The sequence below is a fragment of the Piliocolobus tephrosceles genome, chromosome 14, assembly GCF_002776525.5.
Source record: "Piliocolobus tephrosceles isolate RC106 chromosome 14, ASM277652v3, whole genome shotgun sequence".
NCBI lineage: Eukaryota > Metazoa > Chordata > Mammalia > Primates > Cercopithecidae > Piliocolobus > Piliocolobus tephrosceles.
Window position 1 is genome coordinate 63,340,883 of NC_045447.1, and position 18,271 is coordinate 63,359,153.

The window sequence follows — 18,271 nt, forward strand, 5'->3', positions numbered from 1 at the left end:
TTTTCAAAGTGTGTAGTTCACAGAATGTAACAGCTTGGTCTTGTTCCGAGTGCCCAGAAGAGGGTTGAAGGCACTCAGACATGAGCTGAATGGAGGCAGCCGTGAACATATTCACAAGAATGAAAGTATATTCATTTTAACTCTTCCCAACTGTCTCCTTGTAATGCATGTACGTTTTTGAGGCTTAACTGACTTTGATAGTTTTATGATAATTTATGTTTTTGCGTGTGGGTGAGTTGGCCAGTGATCACATTGGTTCTATTTTGTTGTGAATAAATAGTATGTCAAAGTTTTATGCTGTTTCAAAAATGTTATTTAGAATAAAACTTCCTTTGAAGCCGCAATAGTCTTACTCAAAATATTTATTTAGGCCATATTGTTTAAATATATATAATTCCCTTAAGGGACAATTGTAGTCTATATAAATCTGAATTTAAAACAAATAGACCTTCTGGAATTCATAGAAATACAAAATGGATATTCTAGTGCTTAAGTGTTTATATACAAAAGGAGTTGAGGTGTTCCAGTGTTTGTATGTTTAGGTACAAAAAGAATAGAATTCATAAAAAGGAATGATGATCTAAAAAGTTGAATTGCCAAATGTACCAGATGTATAAAGTTATTTAGGAAGACAAAATATTTGAATCATAAACTAATTCAGAGTAAGTGAGTGAATTATTCAACCAGTAAAAAAAAAAAAAACACATAAAAATAAAGCAAATCCACAGTCTCTTAATTTGTTCTGATCTTAAATTTGTTCTGGGTATAATTAAAGTTGATGAAATTGTGCTTTAAACAATACAAAGTTAGGATATTTTTATAAAATAATTAAATATTATCAAATTAATGATTTAAATATTTGTGTCTTTTATGCTAGAGTTTATATTAACTGTCCTTGAAATACCATCTCACTTTATTGGCCCTCCCTTGATTTTGGTAAAGCAGAGGTATTTTTTTTAAAGCATTTATGAAAGCTTTTATTATTGCACTTCGAATTATATAAATGTTTTAATGTCAACATAGTTCCCATATCTGAATTTATAATTAGATAATTTGTAAAGTTCCTTGTTTTTAGTGGAAACGCTGTCCTCTAAGCTCTTTTTATTTTGGTCACCGTACAATCAAGTTGTGAGTTGATTAACTAATGGACATGTTATTTAAGTAAACTGTTTCTAACTTGGGATGTTCTGATGTATTTCTCAGTCAACAAATTATTGAAATTGAAATAAGAACTTCTGGAAGAAATATTTATCCTTATAGTCTACAAATTAATCACTTCTATATACAACAAAGTTTACAACCTAGCTACAATTGGACCATATTTGGAAGAGAGATCCTGAAATATCAGGGAAGATTATACAATTAAATATATCCCTAGTGTTAATTAGAAGCACAAATTAAAGATGGGGGTGAAGTATGAATGGAGTGTACAGTGAGGATTCCAACATCTGAAACCAAATAGGGATCCATAGATTTAATGTTAATTAATAGAAGAGAAATATTTCACACGTGCCTGATCCAAAGCATAGGGAATGGTAAAAGCCTGCTCAGTCTTATTCTCTGTGAATGGAATTTGTCCAATTACATTAACAATATCCAAAATACTGCCTGTTACAAATGAGACAGTTTCTATAAAAATCCAAATGGTTCCAGAAATATGAGCATCTGGAGCTGTGTAAGTGAGCATGGCTTTCACGCACGGAGCTGCACTTTCAGGTATCCCCGTGCCCACCCCTCCACCCCAGAATCAGTAATCATTGATTGCATGTAAATCTGCAGAGAGATCTTTTCCTGGCAGTTCAAGTAGTTACAGTAGATTGTTAATCTGCGAATGATCAGACTAAATCCCTTCTGTCTTCAGAATTTCCATGCAAATTAGAATTAACTGTATGAGGTAAATTTATTAACTGTAGTCCGAGAGCATAGGTCAGCTTCAGCACAATTGTTAAACATAGGTTTTTATTCATAAAAAGTTACACTCCATTTATGCTAATTTTCTATGGATTCATTTTATAATATTAACTGGTGAGATGGTTTTTTAAAGTAGTTATAAGGAAATGAAAGATTTTTAAGTGTGTTTTTCAGTTTTCTGCAATACAGGTGTACTGTTCCAAATATAAAATATTCACATAAATGATTTTTTCTGTTCCATGTCTGATCTAAAACCAAAATTTAAACTTATTTTCTTATGTCACCATTGAAATAAGCGGAGGATTGTTTTGTATTTTTCAAAACAGGAACAAAAATGGAATTAATAAAGAAAAAAATACTCAAGGAATTGGGATGTGATAAATAATAACAGAAGTATGTTAGGTCTTATTGATCACAGGAGTGTCTTTAAAATATATTTGAGAGTTTAGCACAACATTTAATTGAAATTCGACAGAAGAAAAGTAGTATTCTAATAATAATATTTGCGTGCTGTATTTTACTTTCACAAACATTTCACTTGAATATTATTGTGTTACAATGTATGTTTTGCTTTATTGACAAGTGAATAAATTTAAGTGGAAATATGTGTTAGCGGCAATATACTTTTTCCTCTTTTGGATTTGTGATATCATAAATCCAGTATCTTATAGAATATGTAATCCTTTATTTTTATTCTAAGTTTGTAATCTAAAGGTTATTATGAATGATCTAAAACATTGTATTAGTGAATGAGCTTTGTTTTCTTTACCTTTTTTTTATAAGAGATTTTGGCGATATCTAAATTTATTTTTAAAACCCTCCAGGCCCCTGCCATCATAAAGCCTTTAAAAATGGAAGTGGGCATTATTTATTAAAATGGTGAAAAGAGTATAGTTTCTTTGAACAGATGTTGACCTTTTTTTCCTCCTTTATTTTTCAGGCCATCCGTTGCACACTGGTAAACTGCACATGTGAATGTTTTCAGCCAGGGAAGATTAACCTGAGGACTTGTGATCAGTGTAAACATGGCTGGGTGGCACATGGTGAGGAAAATCTGGGCTTTTCTTCCCGTTCTTATTATGTTCGTGTTCGTGTGTGTGTGTGTGTGTGTCTGTTTAGAGCAGTCACTGGTCTAGAGAAGAGAGAGGTCAGCTGTGCTCCAAGTGTTAGTTAAGATTCAGCCTGTGGCTCTCAAACAGCATATTCTCAGCTCCAAGAAGCAGTGCTAGGCAAGCAGCTCTCAGCAGAAGGCCAAGATGTTTATAGGACAGTTGGGCTGTAGAGTTCTTACTGAGCATGGGCACAGCCAGCAAGCACCAGGCCTAATGGAAACTCAAACATACCACAGTTGGCCTTTCAGGGCCTGGACCTCAGAGGGAAGCTGGCAAATCCTCCTTGCTTGAGAACTCCTCGATGACTGCTCACCCTTGTCGTATGTGCTAAGGGCTGAGTTTATCCTTCTAGATGTTAAATGTCGTATGGTCTCAGGTGGATGAGAGAGTGAACGGGAACATTATTTGGCTGGTATCTGAAAATATAACCTGTAAATACTCCCTTTCAGTGTGCATGGGGATTGGAGGTGGTCAACGTAGGTAGAGTGTGAGCTCTGTGTAGGTGTGTCCCGGGGTGGGGAGACCCCACGCGAAGGATATGAGTGTTGAGGCTTTTTGCCAGGTGCACAGAGCCGTTCTGTCAGTGTGCCCTGACTGAGTGTTCAGCATATTCCTGTGCATGGTTTATGTTTGTTCTGTTTAAGTCAAAGGAGACTTGGAAATAAGCAGACTTTTTTCTTTTTTCTTTTTTTTTCACCTCCCAGACTGTAGAATTTAAAAAGATAGGTAATGTTTATAAAAAGAAATCCTGGCTTGAGATTTTTTGATAGCCCCGGGTATTGCCTCTTAAGTGGACATACTCTTCATTCCCAAGCAGTGCCAAACATCCAGTGGGTTGTATTTTTATAAATGTCATGTTATTCTAGCAAGATCTGAGGTAACAACACTGGGCCATGCCTTGAAATGCTTTTAATTGGCCGGGTGCGGTGGCTCAAGCCTGTAATCCCAGCACTTTGGGAGGCCGAGACGGGTGGATCACGAGGTCAGGAGTTCGAGACCATCCTGGCTAACACGGTGAAACCCCATCTCTACTAAAAATACAAAAAACTAGCCGGGCGAGTGGCGGGTGCCTGTAGTCCCAGCTACTCAGGAGGCTGAGGCAGGAGAATGGCGTAAACCCGGGAGGCGGAGCTTGCAGTGAGCTGAGATCCAGCCACTGCACTCCAGCCTGGGCGACAGAGCGAGACTCCGTCTCAAAAAAAAAAAAAAAAAAAAATGCTTTTAATTTATCATGTACCTTGCTCGTGAGGCTGTGTATGCTGGAGTTGTGGGGACATTTCAGCCATGTTTCTGTGAGAGAGAGTACTCTCAGAGGAATACCCAGAAAGGGGTATGTTTCCACCATGCAACCACAATCCTGCAATCCTTCATGCCCACAGGGATAGAGTGCTTTCCTGCTTTATTAACAAGGCTTCAAATCAGCAACAATTCTCAGTCTAGTCTTGAACAACAGATAAGCTGCAGTTAGTTCTGCAGTCTCTTTATGTTACTACGTTCAATGTTTTTTGTCTCTCATCCTATATTAGTTTGCTGGGGCTGCCATAACAAAATACCACAGGCTGGGTGGCTTAGACAGCAGAAACTTATATCCTCAAAGCTCTGGAGGCTAGAATTCCAAGATCAAAGTGTTGGCAGGGTTGGTTTCATTCTGAGGCTTCTCCTTCTTGTTTGTAGATGGGCACCCTCACATGGTCTCTCCTCTGTGGGGCATGTCCTGGTGTCTGCAACCTCCACCTCCAGGGTTCAAGCCATTCTCCTTCCTCAGCCTTCTGAGTAGCTGGGATTACAGGCATGAGCCACCACGCCCAGCTTATTTTTGTATTTTTAGTAGAGATGGGTTTTCACCAGGTTGGCCAGGCTGCTCTCGAACTCCTGACCTCATGATCTGCCCTCCTCGGCCTCCCAGAGTGCTGGGATTATAGGTGTGAGCCACTGTGCCCAGCCCCTGGTGTCTTCTTGTGCATCCAAATTTCCTCTTCTAAGGACACCAGTCAAATTGGATTAGGGCCCACCCTGAGGGCCTCATTTTAACTTAATCACCTCTTTAAAGACCCTATATTCAAATATAGTCACATTCTGATGTAGTAGGGGTTATGACTTCAACATAGGAATTTTGGGGGAACACAGTTCAACCCATAATAGTTCCTAAATATCCTTTTTTTCTCTGAGGAAGTATTGGTTTTGCCAGGTAATAGGTACAGAACTTATGTCCTAAACCCATCAGAATCATAAGAATATTGGAGGCAGTATGGGTGTAGACTGTTCTGAGGTCAAATCTTGGCTCTGTCACTTCATAACATGTTAATATCGCTGGACTTCAGTTTTCTTGTCTGTAAAATAGGATGAATAGTACCTACTTTACAGTCTAGAGAAAATATATGAAGCCTTTCTAAATAATGCGTATTAAAAGTACAGTGGACAGTAGATGAGCAGTAAAGGGGAGGCCAGTCATTAAACAAAGGGCGTTTCATTTATTCGCTCTCATTTTTGCCAAAGCCATCTTGTATTATCATTATCTATCTACTATGGTAGCCTTGTGAGTGTAAAAGTTAACTGTGTCACCAGTTTGTTTTATCTGTTTAATGTCCATGTGCATATTACATTAGTAATGTAAAAGTAAAAGCAATGTTTTTTCCTTCTTGAACAACATAAATTATTCCTGGCCAGTGATTGTTTTGAGGACTTTCTGAAGAATGTCATTTTTCACCCAACTTGAATAAGATGTTTCTGTTACACCAGACTGTGCTTTTCCTACTGTACCGTTAAAAATTCTATGTTTCTGGGATATTAATTTTGGTGTTTCTCAGACCTTAGTAAAATGAAGTCTAATTCTTTCCCTTATGATTATCACCTTGACCTCTCTTTTCCCACAACAGGGAGATATCTGTATATAGCTCAAAATACATACACCCAGGCATGCGAATCCCACACTCTCCCCATTCGTGAGGCCAAATACAGCAGTGAGGGGTTGGCCTCTAGCCTTGGAGTTGGCAGCGGGATGAGAGCACCCACTCTTTTTGCCCCTAGCATTACAACTAATTGCTTCATTCCACCCCCCCCGCACAGAAACCCTGAAATCATGTCTCTAGTTACTTCTGCTCAGAGGTGAAACACAGCATTCTTTCCAGCTGCATTATACCGTGCAGTGTCCTGGGTGTGGGGCAACAAGGAAGTAACTTGGGTTTTCTTGTGTGTAATTTTCCTCTGAAGTACATGGAACAGCAACAAGACTACCAAAATACATGGCCCAGAATGGTTTCATGGTAGCACTGGATGCATTCTACTTGTCATTATGTCAATAAAAAAAAATTTAATATCTGCTGCTAAAAAAAACCAAATGCCAAGATCATGTATTCTCTCTAAAATTAATTTTTAGGAATTTGTTGACCTCCTTTCTTGAATAAATTTTCCTTGTTAGCAGCATTTTCAGTTTATTCCTAAGATGTTGGATTTCTTGGGTCATTATATACCATATCTATGCATATATGTGTGTGTCTGTATATGTACACACACATAAACACACATTCTCTCTGTTGACTCACAGGTTGCTTATTAAAGCTGCTTAAGTTGTTGACATTAGCTGCTTTACAAAAATCTTTAGAAATGTGTTTTAAAAATAATTAAAGGCTGGGCGTGATGTGTCTGACAGCCTGTAATCTCAGCACTTTTTAAGGTTGAGGCAGGTGGATCACTTGAGCCCAGGAGTTCAAGACCAACCTGGGCAACATGGCAAAATCTTGTCTCTACAAAAAGTACACAAATTACCCGGGTGCGGTCACATGTGCTCTCAGTCCCAACGACGTTGGAGGCTGGGGTGGGAGGTTTGATTGAGCCCAGGAGGTCAAGGCTGCAGTGAGCTGAGATCACGCTACCACTTTACAGTCTAGGTCACAGAGCAACACTCTGTCTCAAAAATAAATTAATAAATAGTGATTAATTCATTATACTGCAACACCTGGGTTTTGGAATTACTAATACTTAGTGAGCCGTGTTACTTTTCACAGAGTATTTCCTTAAAATCCTTAGCACTATTGAGTTAAGGGGGGAAGGAATATCAGAGCAGTTCTGAATATCAGTAGGTATTTCCCACTAAATTAATAAAGGATTTCCTACCTTACCACCACCCTGTCCACATTAAGGAATCTTAGCTCTTTCACTCTGATAATAGAAAGCAGGGCTTATTGAATTTACTTAAACTTTTTTTTTTTTTTTTTGGTAAAAGATGACCATACCTAGTCTGTAATATTTTAGTTGGTGGGCCAGCAATGGCTCAGAATTTCTAATTTTGTCAAGTCTCTGTAAAAGTACTCCAGTTTACTGCCACTACTTCACTGAAATACTATAAATACTATATTTTTTACTTTCCCTTGTTTGCTTTATCTTCTCTGTGCTTTTCCTTCGTTCGCCTAAAAAGATCTGAGTATGGCTTGAAAAACAGTAACAACAAAAGTTTTCTAGGAGTTCAACTCTTTTTGTTTCAGAAGTAGCAAATAATATTAAGATACCAGGGTAAGAGCAGTAATGGGCTCCCTTTCTGGTGATGTAATTTTTTTTTTCTTTTTACCCTTTGCCTCCACACTAGAGTAGTAATGTGGCCATTCACAGAATTCAGACTTCAGCCAAATATTTTACAGAATATTAAAAATTAGCTGGTACAACTAGAATACACTCAGCATTGGGTACAGGTGGAAGTGAGTCCTACTTACTTTTCTCCCTTGATGAATACCTGCTTCTGATGGGAAGCATTACCAATAAGAGTTTGGTGTCTTTGTGAAAAAAACAGGAGGCATGATGTAAAAGTTGAGGACTGCTGCACGAAACCATTTTTATTGTTTAATGTTTGCAAGTTAGTTTTAATGTCCATAGTTTAGATGAAGACTTTATTTCTAAACCATTAAGATGAAGGTAAATAAAACAGTAAAAATAAGAAAGAGAGCAAACTGAATTCTAAGCGGTTTTAGGAAATATTTAATGATAATCCAATACAACTGGAAAATTGTTTTATCCCATGATATTTGATTTGTGTATTTGATAAAAGAGGTGGGCAGATTTTAGAAAGGTAATTCATTTAGAATTTTTTTTTAAAACTAGATCAGTAACCTTTACTTCGATGAAGCTCATTTGATAAGACTATCTCTTTTGGAAAGAAAACAAAAAAATAAAAATAAATAAAAAAACAATTCCACTGTTTCCTAGGTATGTGAGGTGAGCATTTGGCAAGAATATGAGACTTGATGAATAAAAAATACATTTTATAGCTTAATGCACCCACAGCAGCTTTCTCTGCGCAAATTATTTTTTTCTTCTTTTTTTCCTTTGACTTTAAATAAAAGGATATGCCATTCCAAAAAGCTGCATGAGTACTAGAATTTTCATTCACTTTCAAGAGATCTGAATTAATACCAGTGTTATTTCCTTTGGCCGAGGTCTGCCTGCAAGAATGCTTGTTGCACTGGAATTTTGAGACCTTTCTTTTATTATGTTCTGTAAATGTGATTTCCTTTTACTGCATGCAGTTCATTCGAGGAAAAGATAGTTTTACATTATTACTTTAATTATTTACTAATTAAGCCAGCTTTTTTCCTGCCCATATTTCATCCAAAGTCCTCTGATTTTTTTAATGTAAAGTGAGCAGACCTGGTCTACATCATCCAGATCATCAGTCAGTAGATATTTATTAAACATATCTCATACATGAAAGATTGTGCCAGGTAGCCTTCAGTTCTTCACCACAGGAAATGATGAGAAGCATAAAGTTAATTTAGTGTCATATACCAACCAGCTTTATGGTTTAATGTACTGTAAGACTTAATATGCATATAACCCATTAATTTCAAACCTTTCTTTTTTTGTAATTCACTGGATATAATTTTTCTTTTCTTTTCTCAGCATTGTTGAATTTGAATTTTCAGCTTGTATTTGATATGTCTTATCAGACCAGGGGTATTTATAGAGACCCTCACTCAAATAGAAAATATAGAATTTTCTATTGAATCTGAATATCAGTAAACAATAAATGATTTTTAAATACAAATATTACCATGCAAATTTAGGTGAGAGTCCTTTATGTTTCTTTGCTAAATCTGGCAAGCCCATACCTAAAAGAAAATCCTATTCAGACACAATTTGCATAAATCCTAAATCAGGGCTGTTGGTCATGAGCATCCTATAATCAAAAAGGCGTTGGGCCCAAAAAGGTTTTGGGCCGGGCTCTGTGGCTCACGCCTGTTAATCCCAGCACTTTGGGAGGCCCAGGCAGGTGGATCACAAGGTCAGGAGATTGAGACCATCCTGGCCAACATGGTCAAACCCCGTCTCTACTAAAAATACAAAAATTAGCCGGGTGTGGTGGTGCATACCTGTAATCCCAGCTACTCGGGAGGCTGAAGCACGAGAATCACTTGAACCCAAGAGGTAGAGGTTGCAGTGAGCCAAGATTGCGCCACTGCACTCCATCCTGGTGACAGAGCGAGACTCCGTCTCAAAAAAAAAAAAAAGCTTTTGATTATATCAGTCCTACATTTAGAATCATGAGATCTCAGTATTCTATTTACAAATCCCTCAAGTTTGTTGGAGGCATGGTAGTTTGTAAGGACTTACAAGCAAGGCAGATCAAAACAAGTACTTTTTCATTTTGTCCTGTGAAAGGTCACATGTCTTTATTATTTGTCCCAGTCTATGTTCTTATAAATTGTCTAAATATCTGTGAAAGTCGTTTGTTCCCAACTGGTAACTCTCTAATATTCTCCCTGACTTGAGTCCAAAACCTAACATAACTAAAGTAGTCCAGTCCTTTCCTTGGCAATCTCTTTTCTTCCCTAGTCTTCTCTCCTTCCCGCTCCAAATAGAAATTCCTTTGTCGTAAGAATAAAGCATGACATTTCTGTGATATCATGCTCATTCTGAGTGACTCCACAGCAGTGTCCATATGATAATTTGTAAATGTGTCAAGATAAAGAGAGGAGACTGAAAAACAACTAAGTTTCCTCTGACAAAGGAAGATAATGTTCCCAGCAAGCTCTGGCTTGGAGATTATCCCAACAAAAACAACATTTTCTTTCGTAGAAATTTTTTTCCAGAGGGGTGTTTAGGGTTTGGTGAACAGTAGCACAGGCACTAATTTGAGTCCTCGGGGAAAGGGAAGTACATGCTTAGCAGTGGCAAAGTGAGAACTAGATCCTTAGGGAAGATGTTTCTAGGGCTTTGTTCAGAAACACAGGGATAGAAACACTATGGTCTTCTTCCCTTGATGCACTCGTTTGGAAAAAGTGGAAGCGGTTGCAGTATCTGCTTAAAGAATTTGTCTTTCTAGTGGACTTAGTTTTTCCAGATTGTAAATACTGAAACCCGGCTTTGCCTAGCTGCAAAATTCTCTTTTGCTTAGGGAAAACAGCTTTTAGCTGCTTCCTAGTTTTGGTGAGGCAACTGGATTCTGGTCTTTCCATGAGCAAAGTCCTTGGACTTTTTTCTTCGTTTTAGAGAGCAAAAGCAAGACCATTTTCCCGCCTGGCACGGGAGCCTTTTTTGGGCTTGACCTGAGGGCACAGTGCCCTCTTCTGCTTCTCTCCTTTACTCCCTGATCACTGCTGATAAGCCCTAAAGGGAGGACATCCTCACAAATGCAAAGGTTTGGTGCTTGATTAATGGCAGTAACTATTTTCTTATTGTGTCCCTGAGCGGCTTTTGATTTGTTTCTCAGCCTGCCCACCTTTCGGATGGTGCTTTGAACTCCTTAAATTTTCTTTAAACACAGCACAAACAGTGCCTCCCCTTCAAAGTCCTGGGCTCTCTGCCTGTTAGCTCCCCAGATTTTTTTTTTTTTTTTCCTAGCTCTTGTTTTATTCAGATGGAACATAAGGTGAGGCTGGCAAGACCTGGCCTCAAGTGTAGTCACTGCTGGTCTGCTGGTAAGGAGTTTCATGGGAGGGTGTTGAGAATGAAACACACAGAGCTGTATCCCGGGATATAAAAAAGCTCCAGGTGAATGAATGGGAGGCAATATACAAAATAGGTAAGAATGCTGTTCTTGAATCAGACTGTTTACATTCACATCACGGCTCTATCACCTACTGTAGGTAGAGTCTTGTCGAGTTGTATAATCTCTCTGTTCTGTCATCTGTGAAATGTGAATGATGATAGCTCCTAGCTCATAGTGTTCTTCTAAGATTAAATGAGATAATCCAGCAGACTCATACATAGTAAACACTTAGTGATTGTTAGTTGCTGTTATCACTAAATTCCTATAAAAGTAAGACTTCAACACTGTGGACGTGATAGACATGTTTTAGCAAAGTAGAGTGATTAAAAGTTGGGTGTGGCTAGGCCAGTGGTCAAATCCCTTCTCTGCCTTTTGTTAGTAATGCCTTCTCTAAGACTCAGTTATTTTATTGAAAAATTCAAATAATGATAGCAATGCATCTAAATAACACAGATAGGTTTTGAGAGAGGCTTACATGAAAGAGTAGGGTTAGCCCAATATTCTGGCACAACAATTTTAGGAGTATTTTTATTACTAAGTCAATAAAATCATCAATATGAATGATAGTATCTAGTGTCTCCCTTAAGGTACGAATGTGGAATGTGATGCGATGAAACTATTTCTCCTTCCAAGGAAGGCTATCTACAGCATGCTGTTGCAGAGGTCAGGTCACCAGTTCTTTTGGCTGTCAGACCAAGCATTCCCTAGGTGAAATTGTTTTCCCCAGCAAATCCAGTGTAGTTCTATACCTTCCATTTCCCCTAAAATGTCATTTGAGCCCTTATTTGAACACAGTAAGGAATATTTTACACCAAAAGTCATTTTGAGAATTGCACCAGTTAAATTATAGTAATATTTACCTGCTAAAAATCCAAAAGCTGTAAGTAGGTGAATTTTTGGTAGGATTAAGGCTACTTTTACCTATTTTCACACCTATCTTTTTGCATGTGAAGTGCTTTGATCAGCTCACCACTTTATCATTTTATTGCATTTTATTACATCATAAATTTTTATATCTTGCTAACGATCCTACAGGAAGCTTAATTGTTTATAGGAACATCTTAATGAACTGCAGTTCACCAGGTTAGGCAGAACACAAATTGAAGGGGTTATAAATGAAATACACTAAACTCCTCTCCTTTTACTCAGGATAAACTAGGAGATTCGGCTGGGTCATAAGGACCCCATATGCCTCAGCAATATCATGTTGATCCTTTCAACCACTCTTCCTTCTCTATTGTGTCATAAATGGTGACTTCTCCTAACTCCTCTCCCCTCTCTACTGAAGTGTGATATTGCTGGATAAGTATAGTGTTTCAAAGATAGCTCTGAATTATATTTGGGAGCCCTAAAATAATGTTTATACATCCCATTTCTTACCAGGTTTTGCCTTTGTAGATGTTTATATATCTTCAAAAGCTTCTTAAATTAATTTGTTATTAGTTCGCATATACCCAAAGAATTGTATAACAAGTACTTTAAGTATTACTTTAAATATCACAACTGGATAGACTTGGAGCCAGTATTTATTAAAAGGCCCAGTAGTGAGATTCCTCTCTCCTTTCAGCTGCTCCCTGGTACCCAGGGAAATCCCCACTTCGACCTCATGGGCCTCTTAGCCTTCTGTACAGTCAAGTGACACTGTAAATTTAAATGCAAGCCCATCTGATTGAAAGGACTGTCTCAGGCCTTAATTCTACTCGCCAGTAAATGTAAAGGCAACTCTAAACCTGGCTGTCCAATAAGGAAGCCACTGTTATGGCTGCAAACACTTGAAATGTGGCTAGTCCAAATTGAGATGTGCTGTAAGTATAAAGTGTACGCCAAATTTGAAGCTGTCATCTTATTTTAAAAAAGAGTAAAATAGTCATTAAGAGTTGTTCTTCCATTGTCTCCATATTGATAATATTTGTGATGTATCGTGTCAAATATATTTTTAAATGTCACTTTATTTTTTTTGTTTTTTTTATTTTTTTATTTTTTTTTGAGACGGAGTCTTGCTCTGTCACCCAGGCTGGAGTACAGTGGCCTGATCTTGGCTCACTGCAAGCTCCGCCTCCTGGGTTTACGCCATTCTCCTGCCTCAGCCCCCCGAGTAGCTGGGACTACAGGTGCCCGCCATCTCGCCCGGCTAGTTTTTTGTATTTTTAGTAGAGACGGGGTTTCACCGTGTTAGCCAGGATGGTCTCGATCTCCTGACCTCGTAATCCGCCCACCTCGGCCTCCCAAAGTGCTGGGATTACAGGCTTGAGCCACCGCGCCCGGCCCCAGATCACTTTATTTTTTACTGTTTTACTTGAAACTAGAAAAATTAAAGTTATGTATCTTGGCTTGAATTTTATTTATTTATTTATTTTTGAGACACAGTCTTGCTCTGTCACCCAGATGCAATGGCACCATCTCATCTCACTGCAACTTCCCCTTCCTGGGTTCAAGCAATCGTCCTACCTCAGCCTCCTGAGTAGCTGGGACCCCAGTTGTGCGCTACCATGCCCAGCTAATTTCTGTATTTTTTGTAGAGATAGGGTTTTGTCTTATTGCCCAGGCTGGTCTCAAGCTCCTGGATGCAAATGATCTTCTTGCATTGGCTCCCAAAGCACTGAGATTACAGCTGTGAGCCTCCGTGCCCGGCTGTGAATTGTGTTTCCATTAGATGTGGTAATTGTAGGCTCTAGGTGTGAGATAATATATTTGGAGAGCTAAAGCCTAGGTTAAAGTGATTTGGTGGCAGAGTAGTTAGAATTGGTGTGAGAATCCTAACACCCTAAATCCAGGCTCTTGTCCCTTGACTCACCACTGTAAACTCTTTCCCAGTTTTTCGTACTTTCACACTTGCTGCACTGTTGATCCTGGCCCATTTTTCCTATCCCTTGTTCATCAAGAAAGTGAGATTCCTACCCCTTTACTCCCCTCTCCACCACCACTCCCCACCCCCGGAGAAATTAAGTGCTCCCTTCTTTATTTTCCCAACACATTTTGCTGAGACCAGAGGTTTCTGGGTAATACTGATCCTTCCACTAACTTGGAAAGCTCAGGAAGGGCACTTCATCTTTGTGTGCTGGAACCTAATGCAGCATCTCTCATGTACTCCATGGAGCAAAGGTTTATTGAACCTCTAAGCCCATGGAAAAGTCTCACTCAGATTCCTAATTGCCAGTTGCTTTCCCAGCAGCCTCTTCCCGTTTTAAGCACAGCCCACAAACGCCTTGCCTTTATGTCCATTTGCACATTTTTCTTTTCCAGTTCTCATTCTATTTTCACCTTTGCTGTTTCCCTCTGTCTTCAGACAACAAAATAAGTGAAAGGTAAGTGGGAGGTTTTGGTAGCACGAATATCCAGGAAGTAAATTTTAGATAACTTAAATTTGTTTAATCATTAACAGATGTTGGTGTTTTTGTTTTATTCAGAAGATAAGATCTTGAGTGAAATACCTTCTACTTTCCAGTTTTTTAATATTCCTTTGCCTGCAAAAATCTGAGGGTAAGACATTACCCACCCGCCTCCTTTTGGCTAATGATGTTTTCCACTATCAGTAAAAATTAAAAAACAAATCAACCTCTAACATAAAAGAAAACACCTGTTTGGCTTGGAGAACTTGGCTAGGGAGGTCTTTTTTCTGACATGCCAAAAGCGACCATCACAGGGCCCCTTAAAAAAAAAAAAAAGTCATTTTTTTCCTATATTTCATGTGAGCATTGGCAGAAACTCTGACAAGCAGTTCTTCATATTTTATTATGTTCTTGTCTGCAGAATCTCTGTCAGGCAAAAACCTTGTCAGCGGAAAACCTGTCGTAGGATCAGAGGAGACAAAAACAGGTGTCACACAGGCAGTCAAAACTGAAGGAAAAAAAAGATTAGGCTAAAGAGAGAGAGGCAGACAATTACATTAATGCCATTGCTTTTATCTTATAGATGTGTGTTATTATCTCGGGGTGCTGAGTGCGCAATTGCCTCAAAGAAAAGTAGACAGGAGACAAGGGGAAACTTGATAGTTATTAACTGAAGAGGCAGTGTGTCAAAGCTGGATGGGGTTCAAAGTTTTGCAAAGGAAAAAAACTGCAGGCAGCAAGCAACGGCTGTGTGGTTCTGCTTTCGGCTACATAAACCAAGTAGCTATCTAACATTTTCTACTTGGAAACAGATCATAGAAAGAAAAATTAATGAAAGATTTCATTTGGAGTTTTTGGGGTATAACATTTATCCTATATATATGTGACTGAATCATATAACCTTTTCTCTCTTATGAAGTCTTGCTACAGTGTGAGACATGGTGAGGCATGAAGACAGGCATTTGTAAGTTCAGCTGTGTTGTTTGGATATATTTAAAACACCTATTATCAACACACTTTTAATTTAAAAAAGCTATTAAGAAGCCCTTTTACTAAGTGTGAACATCTGTATGTGCAAGCTGTAAATTAGGAGATCACATATGTGTGCCTCAGTCAGAGACTAAATGAATTTGGCAAGTGTTTTCTATTACTGGTTTTTAAATACAGTAAAATATCTAAAGGAAAAATTGCTACATTTTATACTTTGTATTGAGTCTTTTGATTGCACCTGTTGGTACTGATTAATTGAAGTTATCTAATTAGAAATTTTCTAATTAGAAATTAGGGTTACTATCATGATCAAATTAGTAGACAGAATTCAAAGCACTAACCAATATCTCCCCTCTGTTTCTTTGTTCACATTATTTCAGGAGATGTCACTTCTTTTCTGAAAGTTTGCGCTCCATTAAATATGTGTGATGGTATAAAATACTTTCGTTTTGCCAATGGTCTAAATCCCCAAAGAGTTTTTGCCTTGTTGATGACTCACATGTCAAACAGCCCACTAATAGAGAATGGGATGGTAACTTCAGGTTTCCCGATCCGCTCAATCATATGTTGATCACATTAGTGGAAAAATCAGCAGATACTGCTTTAGTGCTTAACATTTTCTACTCGTGCATTTAAGATTTCGTTAGGTTAGACTTTTCCTAAGCCCTAAGACTGCCCTCTTAACCCGTTTTTATAAGCAAATCTTTACATAGGGTCTTTTTATCCCACCAGTTACTGATACAAAGCAGTTTGATACTTGATATATGCATTAAGCAAATCCAGCAATCCAGAAGAAAACACACATCAGTGCCAAAAGTGTGTGTGATAGCCTAGAGATTTTAAGGGATTACAGTGGGGAAAAAGGATTGATTATAGATTTAGAATGAGATTTCAGCCTGAATTACTGGGGGAAAGAGGAAAAAAATACTTGTGACACAAAGGTGACATTCTTTTTTTTTTTTTTTTTTTAAAGTCGACTGAGTATAATAATTTCTTTCTTTTAGGTATTTCCCTACCAGATGCTGGCTTTTTATATCACAACTCTCTCTCAATTTTGAAATATTTTTTCGCATGCGATAGTTTAAAGCATATGTTTTATCAAATAGTAAATATGCCTTGCCATTGCACTTTTTGCTTCATGAAATTCTTACATAGATATATGCTCCTTTAAGAAAATTAAGACTTTAAAGTGAGTAACTGGGGAGTAGGGTGATTATTTTCTTACAGAAGAATTCATATTTTTGTTTAATAAAAGGATGTACATAGTTAATTCAGGTAGCAAATCTCAATAGTTACTTTTAAAACGAGGTATGTTTTATAGTCAGTGTACTGTGTATTTAATCCATTGATATATAAACTGAATAAAGTAGGGTTTGTGTAGCCAACTTTCAGCTGGCAGTGGCAACTGCAGATTGGATAGAACAGCAGCAACAATAATAATAATTTCCAAACCTGGTTTCAGCAAGTAGATTCAATTACTAAATCTCTTCTTAGCTCTACTGTAAAATGTGCAGATAAAATTTTCTCTTTGCCTGTTACCACCTTCATGTGGAGTTGCTGCAAAAGAGCACAGGCATGCCCCCAAAAGTGGGCCATGTAAGAAAGAAGAAGCAGGAGAATAAGTATAATCAAGGACCTGCTTAATCTACTAGCCAGGAGAGAGAGCTTCTGAACAACTGAGTGGTGAAATACTTTTATGTGTGCCTCACTCAGACTATAATGCTTTTCAAAGTCTGTTTTGAGGACTTCATTATGCATAAGGCCACAGGGGCAGATGCCAGTCAGTTTGAAATACTGGCTGTGTAGTCTCAAGTGGAGCTCAGCTTCTACCTGGGACTAATTGTGGGTGTTTATGTGCATGTGTATATCCACATACCCTGAAAGCTACACGTCTACTGAGGTTAATTAAAATCTATAGGACAGTGGGGCTTATTGAAACTACTTTTGTCCATCTTCCCTCCCTACAGTTTGGAATCACATTCATAATAAACCATGATAGTATTTATACATTATCTCTCATGTGTTAAGAGAAAAGAAAAAAGAAATCAGGGACCATAATTGAGATAATGTATATAAGGTATGATAATGTAATGAGGATTTGTAGAGGTTCAGTGGAGTTTGTTCATTTTAAAAAACACTGACACACTATTTGTTGAAGAAAAAAAAATAAACCCTTTGGACATAAGGGTTGACAGTTTTTATCACCACACTTGGGGATCAACTCTTTTAGCTACATATCATTCATTTTCTTCTTTTCTTAAAAAAAAAAAAAAAAGCTCTAGAAGCAAGCCTTCTCTCACCTTGGTATTAAATATCCTAATTAATTCAACTTTGACAGTTATAGTTAGAAAGTTGTGACTTAATGGAACATGAGTTATTTTTACTTAACTTGCTCCCAATTACATAGTTCTTTCCCTCAGAAGTAGTGAATAGTGTGCAGATCTAAATATTACTTTAAGTCATAAGAAATTTTTTTCTTAATCACAATTGTTGCCTGCCTTCATGATCTCCTGATTCACTAAAAAATTTTAATATGTCATCATTGCCCTTTATTAATGTTCTCCCCAAGTGTTAAGGCTTTTATTAGGATCTAGCTTACATTCTGAGAGTAGGCTAACTCTTTGCCTTAAGCCCTGATACTCTTGCCTGGTAAGAGAGCTGAGTCTTGTAATGAGAAAGGATTGATGTGATAATGATTCCAAAGGGCCCCTTTATGAAGAAATTCTAAATACGCAAAATCCCATTAAACCTGTGGAAGTTCATGGGCTAGGTACATTGAAATGACATATCATTATATTGGGTATAGTGTGCTTATTATGAAGTGCAGTATAATTGAAAATTATTGGTCGTATCAGCAAGAATGAAGAGCCACCACCCTCATAAATTCAGAGGTTATGGCCTAGACATTTGAGGTAGGAGTGGTAAAAATATTCTGTTTATAAATAATCAAA

At 37.8% G+C, this 18,271-nt stretch overlaps 1 protein-coding gene across 3 annotated transcripts in view; it reads left to right on the forward strand.

Moving 5' to 3' along the window:
- The window catches only part of BNC2 (basonuclin 2), a 457,144-nt gene that overhangs the window by 285,850 nt on the left and 153,023 nt on the right, over positions 1–18,271 (forward strand). For all 3 annotated transcript variants that reach the window (XM_023197170.2, XM_023197169.2, XM_023197172.2), the window contains one exon: positions 2,852–2,954. In XM_023197170.2, the coding sequence (XP_023052938.1) occupies positions 2,852–2,954 (103 nt within the window). The remainder of the gene's footprint in view (positions 1–2,851; positions 2,955–18,271) is intronic.